This window comes from Anomaloglossus baeobatrachus, chromosome 9 (genome assembly GCF_048569485.1).
Source record: "Anomaloglossus baeobatrachus isolate aAnoBae1 chromosome 9, aAnoBae1.hap1, whole genome shotgun sequence".
In the NCBI taxonomy this organism is placed as follows: domain Eukaryota; kingdom Metazoa; phylum Chordata; class Amphibia; order Anura; family Aromobatidae; genus Anomaloglossus; species Anomaloglossus baeobatrachus.
The window spans coordinates 205,680,065-205,696,713 of record NC_134361.1 but is presented as its reverse complement, the minus strand read 5'-3'; the positions used below and the strand labels follow the sequence as shown (position 1 = coordinate 205,696,713).

General features: G+C 46.3%; 1 protein-coding gene across 1 annotated transcript in view; it reads left to right on the top strand.

The window, feature by feature from the left end:
- The window catches only part of WNK3 (WNK lysine deficient protein kinase 3), a 194,566-nt gene that overhangs the window by 15,540 nt on the left and 162,377 nt on the right, over positions 1–16,649 (top strand). The window contains exon 2 of the mRNA XM_075324920.1: positions 4,538–5,131. Coding sequence (XP_075181035.1) covers positions 4,604–5,131 — 528 coding nt within the window. The 5' untranslated portion in view covers positions 4,538–4,603. The remainder of the gene's footprint in view (positions 1–4,537; positions 5,132–16,649) is intronic.

Genomic DNA, 16,649 nt, shown 5'->3' with positions numbered 1-16,649 from the left:
GAATAACGGACGGCAGAAAGCCCGCCCCCTTGTCACATTTACAGTATCTGAATACAAAAAGGTAGCACTTTATAAAGTCTTTATTTTGGTCTCACATGGGGCACAATAATAACGGGGACCTTGCTAGAATGCAGCCCAGGAGCTGCAGAGGGGGAATCTTTTAGGTTTTGGGCAAAATTTCTGCTGACCGGTTCCCTTTTAAGCCTCATTCAGATATCTGTTTTTCCCTATTAAAATTTGTACCCATCGTAGTCTATGGTGGTCATCACGTCTATGGGTTTATTTTTTTTTTTCTGCTGACCCAGTGGGCCGAAATACTTTAACCATGTCTGCTTTTGCTCTGAGTTATCAAATTCGCCAATGCCAGTTTATGGGTCAATGGAAAAAAAATGGAGCAGAGCTCTGATGCCACCGTCGTTGCATCAAACTTTTCTTGACTTTCATGTTTGTTTGATAGGTAAAATAAAGGTGAAACTGATGGTAAATACTGATGAAAATCTGATCCAAAACACTATTGGAAATCAGTCCTTTTCCTTTTTTATATATGCCTAAGAGAAAAATTGTTGATGTCTGTCGGAGGTATAGATAGATTTCCACAGCATGGAGAGGGGTTAAAGGGAACCTGTCACCTGGTTTTTCCCTTGTGAGACGCGTCCACCACCAGTGAGTCCTTCTATACATTAGTCTAGAATACTGTATATAAGAGCCCAGGCCACTGTGTAGAACGTAAACCACACTTTTATAATACTCGCCTAAGGGGGCGGTACAGTCCGATGGGTGTCACTGCTCTCCGCTCCGGCACCTCATCTGTGCGGCGATCTCTGTCCTCCTTCTGAGACCCGTGTGCGTAACGTGGCATTACGGTCCTGCGCAGGTGCACTCTTATCTGTCCTGCTCAAGGCAGATCAAAGTATTGTAGTGCGCATGCGCGAGCGGTCTGTAACTCTCCTCACGCCTGCGCATTATTGTACTTCAATCTGCCCTCCGCAGGGCAGATCAAAGTGCGACTGCACAGGACCGTAATGCTGGCCTGGGCTGGGTAGAAGGAGGACCGAGATCACCGCAAAGAGGAGGCACCGGACCGGAGAGCAGCGACGCCCATTGAACCGAACCGCCATCCCTAGGTGAGTATTTTAAAAGTGTGTTTTCCGTTCTACATAGCTGCCTGGGCTCTTATATACAGTATTCTAGAATGGTGTATATAAGATCTTACTGGTGGTGGCCTCAGCTTATAGTCGCCAAATCTGGTGACTGGTTCCCTTCAAGTGTCTCTGGAAGTCTCTCAGGGAAGATAGAGCAACTGCTTGTGTATGGTGTAACAGAGACCTTACATCCAGCCTGTATTACTGGGAGGGACACTCCTGCCAAAGAAACCTGATCAGGCTGCACACTGCATATAGGGGTTCTGAAAATGAATGAGGGAATGAACTTGTATGGCATATCCAAAGCGTCTCTGTGGACCCCTATGATCTGTCACCCGGCTGTGTTTAGGTTTCATGCAGCGCCATCATGCGGGGGAAATAAGTATTGCACAGGGCGTATTGTATAATAGACAGGATCGGTCCTGTAGAGCAACAGATGAGGGGGAAACCAGCTAAATTGTCATTTTCATAAAGGGTTTATTGAAATGGGATTTCAATACCGAAAACCCCTCTATAAAAATGCACTCCCTTTTATCCTGGCTGAGCAGGTGGTGATGGAGCACCTATTGTAGAGGACACTTCTATAGGCCTCGTCCATAGTGCACCGTGTGCAGAAACAAGCCCTCTCCGAGATCAGCTGTCCGGGGTGCAAAGTTTAGCACATTGCACGGTGTGATCGGCCATGTGCTCCTTTCTGGGAGCCCTATTTTTATCTGCCCCGGTGTATTGTCACCTTCTGTATAATATCAATGGCCCATAGAAACACCGTACCGTCCGAAAACTGTGAATGGCTGGAGTGGCACTTACTGCTGATGAGACCCTGTGAGTGGCACGCCCGGCGCTACATTGTGCGAGCGTGCACGGGAAATGCGGCTTCTGGTTTTCTATATCGTTTCCTGACAATATGCGTGCTCTCACGATTGTTTTATCTCTTCCTATTTGCATGAGCCATAACCTGTGGCTGAACTACATTTTTTTTTTTTCCCCCTCTCTTTGGGTCTAGAGGGCATCAGATGAGCTCATGCAGAATGAGAGAGAACTGGTCTGACTAGTATGTGAGCCTCATTGCTTCCTGCGGGCTCGCTGGCCGGATAGCTGTGCTCTGCCTTCCGTGCTGAAGTCCTCTCTCCTGCTGTAAAGACCTGTGCCATCTGCCTAGGAGAGGGCTCGCATGGCTGTAGACTGCCCCTCGAAGGGTAAACCCATCCTATCTGCAGCCAGTTTCCGCTGTCGTTTGGGGCTTCCACCTGAGGCGAAGTATTGGCGCTTTTCTGTCTGCTTTTTTATTAGTTGATTGATGAGTTTTGTTATAGTCTGGTTTCTATTGTACGATCTGCATCTTGTGCTAGTCCCAGCTCCTTTTGACACTACATTTCCCAGCATGCCCTGACAGCTGTTTGAGTGTCGGAGCAGCTGCACTGCCGCATTTCCCCGCATGTCCTGACAGCTGCATACTTGCAGGGCGTTGTGGTCAGTCGCTGGCAGAGGCCACTTGTTACAGACCACCGTCCTGTGATGCACCGTGAGCCCCAGACCTTTTAAAAAGACGTTCAGCGATTCATAAAAATGGATCTGTGGTTGAATGAGCGGCGGTATCTTCAGTATCTGATGTTGTATTATTCTTATCACTGTTGGTTTTGGAACAGGATGGCATTATTTTTGGGAAGCTGCCCGCTAAGTCCAGCGTTAACTCCTTCACTTAGCCCCATGCTGTATGCGTGTACCAGCCGATTGGGTGTCGCTTCACTCGGTTGATGTCATTCTGGCTTCTGTGACTACATCAAGGATTTAGGGGAAACGTTTCATACGTAAATGCATTGCATGCATGACCGGAAATAATAATTAATAATAATAATAATAATAATGATGATAATAATAAATAATTAAAAAATATTATTTAATAAATAATATAATAATTATAATAATTAATTATAATTATTATTTAATAAATGTTTTATATAGAATATTTTTTAGCATTAAATTTTATTAATAATATAAATATTAATATACATATTTTATATATAAATATATGTGTGTGTGTGTGTGTATATATATATATATATATATATATATATATATATATATATATATATATATATATATATATATATTTAGTAAATATTATTTATAGATATTATTTATTAATTAATAAATAATAAAAATATTTTATATATTTTTTTTAAAAAAAAAAAAAAAAATTCATTAAACATTTTATATCATTTACTCCTGCAGCCTCTATAGATCACAGTACACAGCAGAGTTTGTCTATAAGCTCAATCTGACCCTCTAAGCTAATTTATAACCATAGCTAAGGGGTTGTCTTATAAAAGCAGCCCCTGTCCAAGTGCTAATTGAAGAAGGTCCCTTGCTCGGGACCCTCGTCTGTGCCAGAATGGCCTGTTGACAATAGCCTGTCGTTCTTGGTCTGATGCCTTTACTGTATTTCTGTGAAGGCCATTCATCGCTATGTAATAATACATTTTGCATCCTACCTTGACAGTTTAGTCCATTTTTCAGAGCTAAGTGATCATATCTTGCTTAAAGGGGATTTGTCTGAAATATATAATATTTTATTATATTATTTTATATTATTATAATAATAATAATAATTTATTTTGTTATATTTTATTATAATATATAATAATCTAAATATAAAAGATATCTAAAATACAATTTAATGTATTATTAATAATAATAATAATAATAATATATAAAATATTTTTTATTGTATTATATTATATATAAAATAATACAATTATATTTTATTGCATTATATTGTATTTTATATTTTATTATATTTATAATATAAAATAAATATAATAAAAATATATAACATATAATACAATATATTTATCTTATTATTTTATATTTTATTTATTTTTATTTGCTATGTAATGTAAGAGCATGAAGATGTATGGGTTGAGAACCTGATTCCAGTCATGTCACTTACTGGGCCGTGTGTCGCTGTTTCTGTAAATCCGTGTTTTATCAGAAGGAGATTCTCACTACAGGACTAGGTATCTCATGCCTCCTCGTCCTCCTTCTGTGTATGCTCGCCTCCACCACTGATTAGCATATTTTTATATACACTGTGCATAGGCAAAAAGATGCTAATCAGTGGTGGAGGCGGGGTTACACAGAGCTCATTATTCAGAGAAGTGCTAGATCTGCACTGGAGAATCAGGGAGTGTATTTAAATGACAGCATGAATGTTGGGAGAAATCTGTAAATGTTGCCGGGTCCGCCATGTGCTTCCTCTTTGCCTTGTACCCGCACCGCATGGTAATGGGCACATTTTCAATGACCGGTGCAGATAAAACACATTATACTTAGTGGATTTTTAGGCATATATTCACCTCCCAGATATTAATTTTTAATTTTTTTTCCCTCTACAGGTTTTGATTCTGGAAGGATAATTTACTGTATATTCTGTGAAAACTTGAACCGCCAACCTGAGGAAAATGGCGACGGACTCCGGAGAACCGGCGAGCACGGATGAGTCTGACAAACCAGCTGGATTTTCTGCGGAAAAGAACCCGGTCCCTCAGGGCTCTTCTCTGGTCCGCCACGTCAGCATGGAGGAGAGCGACAAACCTCTGTCTGCTTCCGGGACCAGCGAAAGGAAGCGATTCTTCAGAAAGAGCGTAGACATCACTGAGGATGACCGGATACTGGAGCAACCCCTCAAAGAGGAGAAGGCTGCCGACCACGAGGGCAAGCAGCAACTGGACAGCCACGTGGCACTTGCCGCGGGTGCGGGCCAGGATGACAAAAATGAACCCAAAATGGTATCTGGTACTGGAAAGGACTCCCCGAGGGAGAAAACGGAGAAGGAGATGGAGGAGGAGGCGGAAATGAAAGCGGTGGCAACGTCCCCCGGTGGCCGATTTTTGAAGTTTGACATTGAGTTGGGCCGTGGGGCCTTTAAGACGGTCTTTAAAGGACTGGACACTGAGACGTGGGTGGAAGTTGCGTGGTGTGAGCTGCAGGTTGGTAGTTTTATATTTTTTGCTAAAACTCCCCTTTGGTTGCTCGACTGTGACGCTGGTAACTCCTCTGTTTGCTCCGAGCTTCCTGGAATGGTATAGACTATGAATGTGTCTTTCATTTGCTTGCAGAGGTGTCTCTGAGGCACATTACCAATTTCTCACACACTTACACCTCCTTGCTGTATGGAAACTGAATCTTTACACACCTACACGATTGCTCGGTACATATTTGTTTAACATGAGTGTCTTGACGTCGCCTGTCTTGGATTGTCCATTGTAATAGTTTATGATGCTACTTGAATTTTTTGCAGGGCCAGATCTCATTTTGGCAGATTATTGCAGCATAGGACTATGTAAGGGTACTTTCACACTTGCGGGGTTTTTTTTTGGCGCAATCCGCTGTCTTGGGAAACAGCGGAATCCGTTAACGGATACTGAATGTACTAAATGTAACGTTAAATGCTTGCGTCAAAATGACGCCGAGCAGTGGATTCCGTTGCTTCCGTTAAAATTTATAATGGATCCCTATGGTAGCGGATTCCGTTGCAAAGTGCTTTACAACGGAATCTGCTGCTGGATTCCGCTAATTTCTACTGAGCATGCCCAGAATGAAAAAAATGAAAAAAGAAAAAAAAAACAGAGCCGACGCATTCCGTTAGACGGACGCCAAACGGATGCAACGGTCCGTTATTTCACAGGATTCAGCTAACTGATTACTGTGAAATAACTGATCCGTTGACAACACAAAAATAACGGATGCGTCAAAACGACGCAGCAACGGACCCAGCGGATTTCGCCCAACGCAAGTGTGAAACTAGCCTAAGCCAAACTTTGCAAGTAATACCATCCTGGAAGTCCTAAAAAGGGGATAAAGTACCCATACAATGCTGGTCGTGGGTGACCTCTGAGAAATATAGAGTTTGGCCCCTATACATGAGTACACTACTTTTATATTATCACGTGACCACTGCAGCCAATCACTATATAAAGGATACGTCATCAATATCCGATGTGGTGAAGATCCGAAACCTAACATCGTCTGTAATCGCCTCCGGCGGCTGGATGTGTACAGTGTATGCTATCGTGGTGGTCCGGATCTGTATACATCAATAGACTATGGAGGTTATAACAGCTGATCGTTAGAGACCCCCACCAATGGAGAGGTCATTAATAAGTACATACCGTACTTTTCGTTTTATAAGATGCACCGGATTATAAGACGCACTCAGAAAAATTAAAATATGGGGTCTGTCTTATAGACCGGTGCTGGCTGTCTTACCGGAGGGGGGGCAACGGTGGTGGAGCCGGAGTCAGAGAAGGCAGGGGCGGTGGTGGAGTAGGGTGATGGTGCGGCGGGTGTCCCAGATGCTCGCTGCGGGCGCTGTGTGGTATGAAGAGCTATCAGAAACTGTCAGCGATGCGGGCTTCAAAGAAATGGCGCCCGGAGTCATCGCGTGTGTAGATGGAGCTCCCGGCTCAATGACAATCCAACATCTCATCTGCGCATGCACCACCTCCGGGTGCCATTTTCCTTAAAGGGAACCAGTCACCACTTTTTTGGTCTATAAGCTGCGGCCATGCCGTATATAAGAGCCCAGGCCGCTGTGAGAACATAAAAATCACTTAACGGTTGCTCAGTTGGCTATATGAGCGTCTCCGGTGCCGATGCCGCCTATTTTGGCCATCTTTGTTCTCCTTCTCTAGCTGCGGTGCATGACGGGTCCGACGTCATCCACACTCGCCGGCATTCAGGTCCTGAGCAGGCAGATCAGAGTATTGTAGTGCGCCTGCGCAGGACGGGCGAGTGTGTATGACGTAGACGCGTCATGCACACAGGCTTCAGAAAGGGGACGAAGATGGACGAAAAGTGAGGCGCCCGCGCCGGACAACGGAGACGCCCATTAAGCCCAATTCCACCGCAGAGCGAACGCTAGGTAAGTATTATAAAGTGTTTTTTATGTTGTCACAGCGGCCTGGGCTCTTATATACAGCATGTTAGAATACTGTATATAAGAGCCCAGTGGTGGTGGCCGCAGCTTATAGGCCAAAAAAGTGGTGACCGGTTCCCTTTAAGTCCGCTGCAGGGAATCATTGGGCCGGAGGCGGCGTGAGCGCAGATAAGATCTTCAGCCGAGAGCCCCATCTGCGCATGCGATGACTCCGGGCCCCATTATTTGAAGCCCACACTGCCGACATTTTCAGAATGGTGGCCCCTGCTTTACCTCCCGCAGCACAGTCCCCGTGGCCCGCAGCAGCTCCACTGCCTCCTGTGATCCCTCTCCACCACCCCTCATTTTCCTCCCAAATTTTGAGTAAAAGTGTGTTTTTTATAATCCAAAAAATACGGTAAATGTAAAAGTGGTGGACGACCCCCTTTAACTTTAAATTTACCCTCTTATAAATCATTTCTATTTACTGGAGCAGACGGAGCTAAACTTGGGTTCAGTATTTGCAAGTGCTCTCCATTTATTACAGGTATTAACTGAAAAAACAAATAAGAAAAAAAATTCAACAAGAATTTAAGATCTAATAATGGAGTAAAAATAGGGAAATAAGAATAAAAAAAAAACAAAAACAAAGTTTTTCTTTTCAATAATGACTCTGTGTGATTGGCTTCAGAGCAGCGCTGACTAGAAACGACACAATACGTTGCATTATTCACTTTTTTGGCAGCATTTGTGTCTCCCTGAGGAAAGCTATTATATTTTATTAAATTATAACAGACGCCTCGGTGTAATATTACGAGGTGGAGATATTTTATTAGCGGATGTTATACGGCTTACATAATCAAATGTCATTAATTAGGAAATCTCGCAGGCATCTTGCACCACTAGTCATTTGTAGTCGAGTGCATGAATGTTACGATTAGTCGTTTTTTTTTCGATTAGTGACCGTGTGATCGATCAGTGGTCGTGGAAACCTATAGGAATTGACTAAATAGAAAACCAATGGTTTTATTTGTTGGCCAGGATTGCGCAGAGCCACGGAGACTATTGGCCTGAACTGCTGCAGCGGCTGGTCACTGCACTGGGCTATGGCCATTTAATGTCTAAGGCTACTAAGCATGAAAGCCTCCCTTTCAACCCTTGCTGGTACCAAACAAGGGATAATGCTTTCTACCCCCCCCCCCCCCAAATGTGATCATTTTTAATAATGAGGAACAACCCTAGAAAGCTTAAGAGTGCATCTGCACCATGAATGGTCTGATTACAGTTCTGTGACATGGCGTTGCAAAATGGAGTGATAGCTTCCTTATTCAAAAACCCTTTTACATTGTACAAATCTCCCACTTTACCAGCACTAAAGCAACCCCAGACCATCACATTACCTCCACCATGCTTGACTGATGGCGTCAGGCACTCTTCCAGCATCTTCTTAGTAGTTCTGCATCTCACAAATGTTCTTCTGTGTGATCCAAACACCTCAAACTTCGATTCGTCCGCCCATAACACTTTTTTCCAATCTTCCTCTGTCCAATGTCTGTGTTCTTTTGCCCGTATTAATCTTTTCCTTTTATTAGCCAGCCTCAGATATGGCTTTCTTTGCCACTCTGCCCTGTAAGCCGGCATCCCGGAGTCACCTCTTCACTGTAGACGATGACACTGGCATTTTGCGGGTGCTATGTAATGAAGCTGACAGTTGAGGACCTGTGAGGTGTCGATTCACACTAGAGACTGTAATGTCCTTGTCTTGTTGCTCAGTTGTGCAGCGCGGACTCCACTTTTCTTTCTACTCTGGTTAGAGCCTGTTTGTGCTCTCCTCTGAAGGGAGTAGTACACACCGTTGTAGGAAATCTTCAGTTTCTTGGCAATTTCTCGCATGGAATATCCTTCATTTCTAAGAACAAGAATAGACTGTCGAGTTTCACATGAACGTTCTCTGTTTCTGGCCATTTTGAGAGTTTAAAGGGAACCTGTCATCAGAAATTTAGCTTGAAACCTAAGTTTCCCCCTCTGCAGCTCCTGGGCTGCATTCTAGCAGGTTCCTGTACTTTTTGTGGCCCCTTTTAAACCAAATTAAATACTTTATAAACTTGTACCTTTTGCTATGTAAATTTTGTAAATCGTCCATGGGGGCGGGCTCACTGCTGACCGTTGCTGTTCCTCCAGCGCATTGACGCCGTCCCCCCACGCTCCATTTCATCCATCAGGACGCTGCCCACTGCGCCCAAGGTGCCGCCCACGCCAGGATCGCTGGTGACGTGTGTCACAAGCACGAGATTATGGGCGGCGCTGTGATTGTACCGCAAGTGCCAGCCCATAATCTCGTGGACGCGCTTTCCCCCACTGCCTCCAGCGTTCTGCGCAAGCGCTCGCCGGCCAAATGACCCGACGTCCCCTCCTTCCCATCTTACCCTGCAGCAGGGCAAGATGGGAAAGAGGGTGACGTCTGGTCATCTGGCCAGCAAGCACTTGCGCAGAACGCTGGAGGAAGAGGGGAAAGTGCGGTCACGAGGTTATGGGCGGCACTTGCTGATGACACTCACAGCGCCGCCCATAACCTCGTGCCTGCGCAAAACGTCACCAGCGGTCACACGTGCACACAGTGCACAGTCCTGCTACAGTCGCACAGCGCATGCGCGGGACCACGGGCGCCCAGGGGCGGCTCCTGAGATATGAAATTCAGCGTTGGGGGGGCGGCGTGAATGTGCTGGAGGAACAGCAACGGTCAGCATAGAGCCCGCCCCCATGGATGATTTACAAAATTTACATAGCAAAAGGTACAAGTTTATAAAGTATTTAATTTGGTTTAAAAGGAGCCACAAAAAGTACAGGAACCTGCTAGAATGCAGCCCAGGAGCTGCAGAGGGGGAAACTTTTAGGTTTAAAGCAAAATTTCTGATGACAGGTTCCCTTTAATGGAACCAACAAGTGTAAAGCCCGCTTTACATGCTGCAATGTATCTTACGATGTGTCGGCGGGGTCACGTCGTAAGTGACGCACATCCGGCATCGTAAGGTACATTGCAGTGTGTGACAGGTGATTGCGATTGAACAGTAAAACGTTCATCGCACGCACATAATTAATTTCTCATGAATTGAACATCAGATTGTTCATCGTACCCGGGGCAGCACACATCCCTCCGTGTGACACCCTGGGAACAATGAACACAGCTTACCTGCGTCCTGCAGCTCCCAGCCAGCAATGCGGAAGGAAGGAGGTGGGCGGGATGTTTACATCCCGCTCAGCTCCGCCCTTCCGCTTCTATTGGCCGGCTGCCGCGTGACGTCGATGTGACGCCGAACGTCCCTCCCACTCCAGGAAGTGGACGTTCGCCGCCCACAGCGAGGTCGTATGGACGGGTAAGTACGTGTGACGGGGGTTAATTGTTTGTGCGGCACATTCAACAAATTGAACGTGCTGCACATATGATGGGGGCGGTTACGATCGCATACGATATCGTATGCAGAATCGTAACATGTAAAGCAGGCTTTATGCTCCAGATTCTCAACTAGCTCAAAGGAAGGTCAGTTTTATAGCTTCTCTAATCAGCAAAACTGTTTTCAGCTCTGCTAACATACTTGCACAAGGGTTTTCAAGGGATTTCTAAACATCCATTAGCCTTTTAACACTAGAACTACTGGCCTCGTGACACCTATATAGAAATACATGGTGCAAAGTAGTCAAAATGACTACCTCAGTAGTTCTAGTGTTAACACCGGTAGCAAACACACTGGAGTGCTGGTTGTTGGAAATGGGCCTCTATACACCTATTTAGATATTGCATCAAAAACCAGACGTCTGCAGCTAGAATAGTCATTTACCACATTAACAATGTATAGAGTATTTAATTTAATGTTTGCTTCATTGGAAAAAAGTGTTTTTCTTTCAAAAATAAGGAAATCTCTAAGTGACCCTAAACTTTTGATCTGTAGTGTCCGTCCATCCTCTGTTTTATTCCCCAATTAGCTGCTCAACCAATATCTGAGCAGCGTAGAACAGATGTCAATCAAAAAGCTCAGCGAAGACCTTAATCAGCGACGCGATGCAGACGAGGGCTGGAAACTTGCAGACGAGGGCTGGAAACTTGCAGACGAGGGCTGGAAACTTGCAGACGAGGGCTGGAAACTTGCAGACGAGGGCTGGAAACTTGCAGACGGCAGCTTTTTCTTGGAAGAGAGAAGTGACTTCTATGTGACACTTCTCCTATAGACGTTTTTGGAAAGCCGTTTCCTGTAAGAAAAATGCCCCCATTATTGTACACAAATGGCGGTGGGCAGCTGCAGTGTTGGTGGGTTTGCGAAAGGGGAAATTCCAAGCCCTGACCTTTATTGCTGCTGCCTTTTTTAGCCCCACCAGTTGCCACTAATTGGGCCATATGTATGGATGCATCTCTCGGCTCACGTCCCCTCAGCTTGTATATATGGATACACTTCACCCCCGCTGTGCGCTGTTATTAGCTGGAGATCCTTTCCTTATATTGTGTGCGAGCTTAATGTATAGAAATAACTTAAAGGGAACCTGTCACCAGATTTTTCACTATTAACCCCTTCACCCCCGGCCACTAAAACACCCTAATGACCGGGCCATTTTTTGCAATTCTGACCAGTGTCACTTTGACAGGTTATAACTCTGGAACGCTTCAACGGATCCTGGCGATTCTGACATTGTTTTTTCGTGACATATTGTACTTCATGTCAGTGGTAAATTTAGGCCGATATTTTTTGCGTTTATTTGTGAAAATTTAGGAAATTTGGCGAAAATTTTGAAAATTTCGCAAATTTCAAACTTTGAAAATTTATGCCCATAAATCTGAGAGATATGTCACACAAAATAGTTACTAAATAACATTTCCCACATGTCTACTTTACATCAGCGCAATTTTCGAAACAAATTTTTTTTCCGTTAGGAAGTTAGAAGGGGTCAAAGGTCATCAGCAAATTCTCATTTTTCCAACAAAATTTACAAAATAATTTTTTTAGGGACCACATCACATTTGAAGTGACTTTGAGAGGCCGAGGTGACAGAAAATACCCAAAAGTGACCCCATTCTAAAAACTACACCCCTCACACTGCTCAAAACCACATCCAATAAGATTATTAACCCTTTAGGTGCTTCACAGGAACCAAAGCAATGTGGAAGGAAAAAATGAAAATTTTACTTTTTAACACAAAAATGTTACTTTAGCCATAAAATTTTCATTTTTACAAGGGAGAAAAGAGAAAGTACACAATACAATTTATTGTGCATGTTCTCCTGAGTACGCTGATACCCCATATGTGGTAAAAATCAATTGTTTGGGCGCACGGCAGAGCTCGGAAGGGAAGGAGCGCCATTTGAATTTTTGAACGCAAAATTAGCTGCACTCATTAGCGGACGCCATGTCGGGTTTGAAGACCCCCTGAGGTGCCTAAACAATGGAGCTCCCCCATAAGTGACCCCATTTTGGAAACTAGAGGCCTCAAATAATTTTTCTAGATGTTTGGTGAGCACTTTGAACCCCTGGGGGCTTCACAAAAGTTTATAGCGTTGAGCCGTGAAAAGAAAAAAAAAATTTTTTACCACAAAACGGTTGCTTCAACTAGGTAGCTTTTTTTTTCACAAGGGTAACAGGAAAAAATGCACCATAAAATGTATTGTGCATTTTCTCCTGAGTACGCAGATACCTCATATGTGGTGGAAATCAAATGTTTGGACACACAGCAGTGCTCGGAAGGCAAGGAGCGCCATTTGAATTTTTGAGTGCAAAATTAGCTGCACCTGTTAGCGGACGCCATGTCGGGTTTGAAGACCCCCTGAGGTGCCTAAACAATGGAGCTCCCCCACAAGTGACCCCATTTTGGAAACTAGAGGCCTCAAATAATTTTTCTAGATGTTTGGTGAGCACTTTGAACCCCTGGGGGCTTCACAAAAGTTTATAGCGTTGAGCCGTGAAAAGAAAAAAAATTTTTTTTACCACAAAACGGTTGCTTCAACTAGGTAGCTTTTTTTTTCACAAGGGTAACAGGAAAAAATGCACCATAAAATGTATTGTGCATTTTCTCCTGAGTACGCAGATACCTCATATGTGGTGGAAAGTAATTGTTTGGGCGCATGGCGGGGCTCAGAAGAGAAGGAGCGCCATTTGACAGCAAAATTGGTTGGAATCATTAGCGGACACCATGTCACGTTTGGAGACCCCCTATGGTGCCTAAACAGTGGAGCTCCCCCACAAGTGACACCATTTTGGAAACTAGAGCCCTCAAATAATTTTTCTAGATGTTTGGTGAGCACTTTGAACACCTGGGGGCTTCACAGAAGTTTATAGCGTTGAGCCGTGAAAAGAATTTTTTTTTTTTTTTACCACAAAATGGTTGCTTCAACTAGGTAGCTTTTTTTTTCACAAGGGTAACAGGAAAAAATGCACCATAAAATGTATTGTGCATTTTCTCCTGAGTACGCAGATACCCCATATGTGGTGGAAAGTAATTGTTTGAGCGCATGGCGGGGCTCAGAAGAGAAGGAGCGCCATTTGACTTTTCAAACGCAGTGCACTGATCGGCCGCTGCAGGACGCACGGTCGGATGCGATAAAAAAAAGCGTCGGGGATACGTAAAAAAAAAAAGTCACGCCAAAAATTGACCATGGATGCAGATACGTTATGTGCATCCCTGATCAGCGCTTGGCGGGACGCACGGACGGATGCGATACAAAAAGCGTCGCAAATACGGAAAAAAGTCACGCCAAAAATTGAGCAGGGATGCCGATCCGTTATCTGCATCCCTAATCAGCGCTCGGCGGGACGCACGGACGGATGCGATACAAAAAGCGTCGCGAATACGGAAAAAAGTCACGCCAAAAATTGAGCAGGGATGCCGATCCGTTATCTGCATCCCTAATCAGCGCTCGGCGGGACGCACGGACGGATGCGATACAAAAAGCGTCGTGAATACGGAAAAAAAAGTCACGCCAAAAATTGACCATGGATGCCGATCCGTTATGTGCATCCCTGATCAGCGCTTGGCGGGACGCACGGACGGATGCGATACAAAAAGCGTCGGGGATACGGAAAAAAAAGTCACGCCAAAAATTGAGCAGGGATGCCGATCCGTTATCTGCATCCCTGATCTGCGCTCGGCGGGACGCACGGACGGATGCGATACAAAAAGCGTCGCGAATACGGAAAAAAGTCACGCCAAAAATTGAGCAGGGATGCCGATCCGTTATCTGCATCCCTAATCAGCGCTCGGCGGGACGCACGGACGGATGCGATACAAAAAGCGTCGTGAATACGGAAAAAAAAGTCACGCCAAAAATTGACCATGGATGCCGATCCGTTATCTGCATCCCTGATCAGCGCTTGGCGGGACGCACGGACGGATGCGATACAAAAAGCGTCGGGGATACGGAAAAAAAAGTCACGCCAAAAATTGAGCAGGGATGCCGATCCGTTATCTGCATCCCTGATCAGCGCTTGGCGGGACGCACGGACGGATGAGGTGTAAAAATGGACAGGGGATACGGAAAAAAAAAAAAAAGTTATACTCACAGTACCCAGAGGACTAGCAGGAGGATCACTGACCAGAAGAGCTGCAGAGGAACAGATGGCAGAGAGATGGACAGCTTTACAGGAGCAGCAGGCAGATCAGCAGAATGCCCAGGAAGGACCCAGCGATGGACGCAGATGTGATCAGGCCGGTGAAGACAGGTAAGAGGACGTCGGGGGAGAGCAGAGGGGGAGAGGGGAGGGTGAGAGCAGAGGGGGAGAGCAGAGGGGGAGGGGGGGGAGAGCAGAGGGAGAGGGGGGGAGAGCAGAGGGGGAGACCGGAGAGGGAGCTGCAGAAGCAGAATAGAAATAATGGGGGAGGCAGTCAGATCGCAGGGGGAGCGGATCGGGATGTCGGGGGGGGGGGGGGGGGGGGGGGGGGGGTGGTTGGGGGGAGCAGATCGCGGGGGGGGCACGGCAGGGGCTATCACGGCAGCGCGCAGGGGCACCACGGGAGCGCGCACGGGCTGCAAAGTGAGCACAGTACTCACTTTGCAGCAGCAGCGGTGGTAGCAGATCGGGATGCCGGGGGGGGCAGATCGGGGCGTAGGGGGGCAGATCGGGGGGGGGGCACGGGCAGGGGCCTTCACGGGAGCGCGCAGGGGCCTTCACGGGAGCGCGCAGGGGCCATCGCCGGAGCGCAATACTTACCTTTGGAGCTGGCGCGGTGACAGCAGAGGCGGCGTCTGCGGCGGCAGCAGCGGTGGCGTGGTACCAAAAGTACCAGCCACTCCACGCTGCAGCCATGTTGGGGGAGGGTCCCCAGAGCAGTACAGGCCTGGGGAGGGCGGCCACCGGCAGATCAGACCGCCCCACTGCACACTGATTGGAGCGATTGCGCGTCATAGCACGATCGCTCCAATCAGTGCTGCAGGGGCTGGGGGCGGCATGTTTGAGGTCCACCTATGATATGCTGCAGCAGCTGCGGCATCTCATAGCTGGATCTCACAGGATCGCACTAATTCGGGCATTATTTTTGCCGAAATTAGTGCGATCGATGTGGTTGGCGGTTCAGATTTGAACAGCCAATCACATCGATCGTCGATAGGGGGTGGCGATGCCACCCCCCCTGGGGTCAAGCAAAGGTCCCCTGCTGTAAGAAACAGCAGGGGACATCATTTGAAAGCCGTTGCTATGGCCACGGCAATCAAATGAAGTTTAGGCCGTAAAATTACGTCCCTGGTCGTTAAGTCACGTTAAAATAGGACGTAATTTTACGGCCCGCGGTCGTGAAGGGGTTAAAGTAAAAGTGTCACCTTCTGCCGCTCCTGGGCTGCGTTCTATGAAGGTGCACCTTGTGCCCTGACTCCCCTTCCAGACCCCAAAATAACTGTATAAAACATGGCCGTAAGGTATGCTAATGGCTCAGATGGGCGGGCTCATTTTCTGTTCCCGCCCCCCCTCCTGCTGTTGATCGCCGTCCTCCTTTCTTGATTGACGTGATGACGCTTCCGTCATCATCCTCGTTGCTTTTTCAAATCTCGCGCCTCTGCAGTTATGTCCGCTCGCGCAGGCGCAGTTTGCTCTGCCATATCACGGGCAGAGCAGAAAACATAGCTGCCCTTGCGCGCGCCGGTGAGCTAAATGCACAGGCGTGAGATTATGCATGACCTCACCAGCGTTATCCTCGTACCCGCCCATAATCTCGCGCCTGCGCATATAGCTCACCAGCGCGCGCAGCTATGTTTTCTGTTCTGCCCGCGATATAGAAGAGCGGACATAACTGCAGAGGCGCGAGATTTGAAAAAGCAACAAGGATGATGACTGAGGCGTCATCACGTTAATCAAGAAAGGAGGATGGTGAACAGCGGCAGGAGGGGGATAAAGGAGCAGAAAAAGAGCCTGCCCACTGCCAACACAGGTCATTAGCATACCTTACGGCCAAGTTTTATAAAGTTATTTTTGGGGTCTGGAAGGCGAGTCAGGGCCAAGGTGCCCCTTCATAGACTGCAGCGCAGGAGCTGCAGAAGGGGACACTTTTACTTTAATAGGGAAAAATTTGGTGAACGGCTCCCTTTAAGGAATAGGCAATACATGTAACGGATAGGCATT